The 5450-nt window shown below is 58.9% G+C and overlaps 1 protein-coding gene across 1 annotated transcript; it reads left to right on the top strand.

The window, feature by feature from the left end:
- Nucleotides 1–1298: 1298 nt before the first annotated feature.
- Nucleotides 1299–5107, top strand: EGR1 (early growth response 1). Its single transcript, XM_011997253.1, has 2 exons — nucleotides 1299–1880; nucleotides 2562–5107. The coding sequence occupies exons 1-2, from the start codon at nucleotides 1574–1576 to the stop codon at nucleotides 3884–3886; spliced, it is 1632 nt and encodes a 543-aa protein (XP_011852643.1). The 5' UTR covers nucleotides 1299–1573; the 3' UTR covers nucleotides 3887–5107.
- Nucleotides 5108–5450: the final 343 nt, after the last annotated feature.

Here is a 5450-nt window from a genome sequence, read left to right as displayed (position 1 = left end):
GAGCCCGCGCGGCCGGAGCCCGTGGCTGAGAGTGGAGAGGAAACCTCCAGGGGGCAGCACCGAGCCGCCTAGCCGGTCCTCTCTTCGCGCCCAGCCCGGGGTCCCCAGATAGCCCATAGGGAAGCCCCCGCTTACGGATTCCCGCAGCGTCGGCCACCCCTCCACCTGGACTGGATAAGCGGGGGAAGTGACCCCCCACCACAAGGACCATTATTTCCTGGTGAGAACAGGAATCAGGTCTCTCCTGGGGCAATCAGCTTCCCCACTTCGGTCCCGCAAAGGTGGGCTCTTTGCCGGTGGGGACTAGGGAACAGCCTTTTGGTTCCGGGGGGACACAGGGGACCCCAGGCACCAGCAAGCAGCCCCATCCCACTGACAGGTGGCAGAGGCAAGGCAGCTCACTGCTATGCAGTGTCCCAAGAACCAAGTGGCCGTGACTTTCTACCCTCAGTTTCCCCGACGACACCCGGAAAGACACCGTGCCATAGGTCGAGGCCCGGGGTCAAGGCCCCGCCTCTCCTGGGCGGCCCCTGCCCAGGCTGGCCCAGCAGCTCCTCCCCCGCACTCCCGGCTCGCTCTCACGGTCCCTGAGGTGGGCGGGCGGGCCCTCGATGACAGCCGCAGAACCCCGGCCCGACTCGCCCTCGCCCCCGCTCTGGGTCTGGGCTTCCCCAGCCTAGTTCACGCCTGGGAGCCGCCTGAGCAGCCGCGCGCCCCGCGCCACGCGCCCCGAGCCCTCCCCGCCTGGGCGTCCCCAGCTCCCGCGAGCGCTCGGGCTCCCGGCTTGGAACCAGGGAGGAGGGAGGGAGCGAGGGAGCAACCAGCTGCGACCCGGAAATGCCATATAAGGAGCAGGAAGGATCCCCCGCCGGAACAACCCTTATTTGGGCAGCGCCTTATTTGGAGTGGCCCGATATGGCCCGGCCGTTTCCGGCTCTGGGAGGAGGGAAGAAGGCGGAGGGAAGAAGGCGGAGGGAAGAAGGCGGAGGGAGGGGCGGGGGCAACGCGGGAACTCCGGAGCGGCGCAGGTCCCGGAGGCCCCGGCGGCGGTTCGAGCTCTAGGCTTCCCCGAAGCCTGGGCACTTGGGATGCGGGCACGGGCCCGGGCCCCAGGGTGCAGGATGGAGGTGCCGGGCGCTGTCGGATGGGGGGCTTCACGTCACTCCGGGTCCTCCCGGCTGGTCCTGCCATATTAGGGCTTCCTGCTTCCCATATATGGCCATGTACGTCACGACGGAGGCGGGCCCGTGCAGTTCCAGACCCTTCAAATAGAGGCGGATCCGGGGAGTCGCGAGAGATCCCAGCGCGCAGAACTTGGGGAGCCGCCGCCGCCATCCGCCGCCGCAGCCAGCTTCCGCCGCCGCAGGACCGGCCCCTGTCCCAGCCTCCGCAGCCGCGGCGCGTCCACGCCCGCCCGCGCCCAGGGCGAGTCGGGGTCCCCACCTGTGCGCTCCTCAGTGTGCCCCGCGCCCCGCATGTAACCCGGCCAGGCCCCCGCAACTGTCCCCCGCAGCTCCAGCCCCGGGCTGCGCCCACCCGCCCCGACACCAGCTCTCCCGCCCGCTCGTCCAGGATGGCCGCGGCCAAGGCCGAGATGCAGCTGATGTCCCCGCTGCAGATCTCTGACCCGTTCGGATCCTTTCCTCACTCGCCCACCATGGACAACTACCCTAAGCTGGAGGAGATGATGCTGCTGAGCAACGGGGCTCCCCAGTTCCTCGGCGCCGCCGGGGCCCCTGAGGGCAGCGGCAGTAACAGCAGCAGCAGCAGCGGGGGCGGTGGAGGCGGCGGGGGCGGCAGCAACAGCAGCAGCAGCAGCAGCAGCACCTTCAACCCTCAGGCGGACACGGGCGAGCAGCCCTACGAGCACCTGACCGCAGGTAAGCAGTGGCCTACGCTGAGGGGGAACCTTTCCGCCACCATCCTGGCGTCCAGTCCTTCACCGCAGGAGTGCTCCTGAATCTTAGGATGCGAGCCGGGTTTCCCTTTCATTCCTCGCATCCCCAGGGTCATGTGTTAGAGGAATGCCAAGGGACCCCACACAGCCCACCTCCGGCCCTCATCCCTAGCAGCAGAGGACAGAGCTTTTGTTTTGGATGGAGAGCTCTGGAGCTGCGTGGGTGGGTGGAGGGGGAGGGCTTATTTTGATGAGCGGGGCTCGGTCCCCTCCCCCCGGAAAGGCTTGCCTTGCCTTTCTTGCCGCCTGCCCCCAAGGAAGGACCGTGATCCTTGGCCGTGGATGTCCCGGCAGCCCGAGTTTGGGGGCGCGCACTAGCCGCGGCCGTGGGGGTGCTGGCGGGAATCCCTCGCCCGCGCAGCCGCCGCTGCGGAGCGCTGCGAGCTGCAGTGGAGGGGGATTCTCCGTATTTGCGTCAGCTGTTGTTGAAATGGGCTCTGCCACTGGAGCGGGTTCAGGAACATTGCAATCTGCTGCTATCAATTATTAACTACCTCGGGAGTCAATGGTAGCCGGCCGACCTCTTGCCTGGCAGCTCGGGTCGTTCTCATCCTCCAGTGATTGCTCTCCAGTAACCAGGCCTCCCCTTTCTCTCTCCTGCCAGAGTCTTTTCCTGACATCTCTCTGAACAACGAGAAGGTGCTGGTGGAGACAAGTTACCCCAGCCAAACCACTCGACTGCCCCCCATCACCTATACTGGCCGCTTTTCCCTGGAACCTGCACCCAACAGTGGCAACACCTTGTGGCCTGAGCCCCTCTTCAGCTTGGTCAGTGGCCTCGTGAGCATGACCAACCCACCAGCCTCCTCGTCCTCAGCACCATCTCCAGCGGCCTCCTCCTCCTCCGCCTCCCAGAGCCCACCCCTGAGCTGTGCAGTGCCATCCAACGACAGCAGTCCCATTTACTCAGCGGCACCCACCTTCCCCACGCCGAACACTGACATTTTCCCTGAGCCACAAAGCCAGGCCTTCCCGGGCTCAGCAGGGACAGCGCTCCAGTACCCGCCTCCTGCCTACCCTGCCGCCAAGGGTGGCTTCCAGGTTCCCATGATCCCCGACTACCTGTTTCCACAGCAACAGGGGGATCTGGGCCTGGGTACCCCAGACCAGAAGCCCTTCCAGGGCCTGGAGAGCCGCACCCAGCAGCCTTCGCTCACCCCCCTGTCTACTATCAAGGCCTTTGCCACTCAGTCGGGCTCCCAGGACCTGAAGGCCCTCAATACCAGTTACCAGTCCCAACTCATCAAACCCAGCCGAATGCGCAAGTACCCCAACCGGCCCAGCAAGACGCCCCCCCACGAACGCCCTTACGCTTGCCCGGTGGAGTCCTGTGATCGCCGCTTCTCCCGCTCTGACGAGCTCACCCGCCACATCCGCATCCACACAGGCCAGAAACCCTTCCAGTGCCGCATCTGCATGCGCAACTTCAGCCGCAGCGACCACCTCACCACCCACATCCGTACCCACACGGGCGAGAAGCCCTTCGCCTGCGACATCTGTGGGAGAAAGTTTGCCAGGAGCGATGAACGCAAGAGGCATACCAAGATCCACTTGCGGCAGAAGGACAAGAAAGCAGACAAAAGTGTTGTGGCCTCTTCGGCCACCTCCTCTCTCTCTTCCTACCCATCCCCGGTTGCTACCTCTTACCCGTCCCCGGTTACTACCTCTTATCCATCCCCGGCCACCACCTCATACCCGTCCCCTGTGCCGACCTCCTTCTCCTCTCCCGGCTCCTCAACCTACCCATCCCCTGTGCACAGTGGCTTCCCCTCCCCGTCGGTGGCCACCACGTACTCCTCCGTTCCCCCTGCTTTCCCTGCCCAGGTCAGCAGCTTCCCTTCCTCAGCTGTCACCAACTCCTTCAGCGCCTCCACAGGGCTTTCGGACATGACAGCAACCTTTTCTCCCAGGACAATTGAAATTTGCTAAAGGGAAAGGGGAAACAAAGGGAAAAGGGAGAAAAAGAAACACAAGAGACTTAAAGGACAAGAGGAGGAGATGGCGGTAGGAGAGGAGGGTTCCTCTTAGGTCAGATGGAGGTTCTCAGAGCCAAGTCCTCCCTCTCTACTTGGAGTGGAAGGTCTGTTGGCCAACAACCCTTTTTGCCCACTTCCCCTTCCCCAATTCCTATTCCCTTTGACTTCAGCTGCCTGAAACAGCCATGTCCAAGTTCTTCACCTCTATCCAAAGAACTTGATTTGCATGGATTTTGGATAAATCATTTCAGTATCATCTCCATCATATGCCTGACCCCTTGCTCCCTTCAATGCTAGAAAATCGAGTTGGCAAAATGGGGTTTGGGCCCCTCAGAGCCCTGCCCTGCACCCTTGTACAGTGTCTGTGCCATGGATTTCGTTTTTCTTGGGGTACTCTTGATGTGAAGATAATTTGCATATTCTATTGTATTATTTGGAGTTAGGTCCTCACTTGGGGAAAAAAAAAAAGAAAAGCCAAGCAAACCAATGGTGATCCTCTATTTTGTGATGATGCTGTGACAATAAGTGTGAACCTTTTTTTTGAAACAGCGGTCCTAGGTATTCTCAGAGCATGTGTCCGAGTGTTGTTCCGTTAAACTTTCTGTAAATACTGCTCGACTGGACTCTCACATGTGGCAAAATATGGTTTGGTTTTTCTTTTTTTTTTTTTTTGAAAGTTTTTTCTTTGTCCTTTTGGTTTAAAAAGTTTCACGTCTTGGTGCCTTTTGTGTGATGCGCCTTGCTGATGGCTTGACATGTGCAATTGTGAAGGACATGCTCACCTCTAGCCTTAAGGGGGACAGGGAGTGATGATTTGGGGGAGGCTTTGGGAGCAAAATAAGGAAGAGGGCTGAGCTGAGCTTCGGTTCTCCAGAATGTAAGAAAACAAAATCTAAAACAAAATCTGAACTCTCAAAAGTCTATTTTTTTAACTGAAAATGTAAATTTATAAATATATTCAGGAGTTGGAATGTTGTAGTTACCTACTGAGTAGGCGGCGATTTTTGTATGTTATGAACATGCAGTTCATTATTTTGTGGTTCTATTTTACTTTGTACTTGTGTTTGCTTAAACAAAGTGAGTGTTTGGCTTATAAACACATTGAATGCGCTTTATTGCCCATGGGATATGTGGTGTATATCCTTCCAAAAAATTAAAAGGAAAATAAAGTAGCTGTGATTGGGTATGTGTTTCCTGGGTTAGGGGAAGGACTCTGCCCTATTGAGGGCTATGAGGTTTTCTGAAGATGGCCTTTAGAGATACAAGGATCCTCCAGCCAGAGGCAGGCCACTGTGTGAAACTGGAGTTCGTTATTTTTGAGGACTGAGTCTGTGACTGTAGACAGGGTCTTGCTCTATCCTTCCAGGCTGGAGTGCAGTAGTGTAATCACAGCTCACTGCAGCCTTGACCTCCCAGGCTCAAGTGATCCTCCCATCTCAGCCTCCTGAGTAGCTGGGACTGTAGGCACGTGCCACCACACTCGGCTAATGTTTATAGAGACAGGGTTTTGCCCTGTT

Source organism: Mandrillus leucophaeus, unplaced genomic scaffold (assembly GCF_000951045.1).
Source record: "Mandrillus leucophaeus isolate KB7577 unplaced genomic scaffold, Mleu.le_1.0 Scaffold534, whole genome shotgun sequence".
In the NCBI taxonomy this organism is placed as follows: domain Eukaryota; kingdom Metazoa; phylum Chordata; class Mammalia; order Primates; family Cercopithecidae; genus Mandrillus; species Mandrillus leucophaeus.
This window is presented reverse-complemented; position numbering and strand designations above follow the sequence as displayed.

What these genes read in the sequence shown, in the direction of transcription:
- EGR1 (XM_011997253.1), top strand. Translation starts at nt 1,574, where the DNA reads ATGGCCGCGGCCAAGGCCGAGATGCAGCTGATGTCCCCGCTGCAGATC. An exon ending in CTACGAGCACCTGACCGCAG is followed by an intron (nt 1,881 to 2,561) that starts GTAAGCAGTGGC and finishes CTCTCCTGCCAG; the next exon opens with AGTCTTTTCCTGACATCTCT.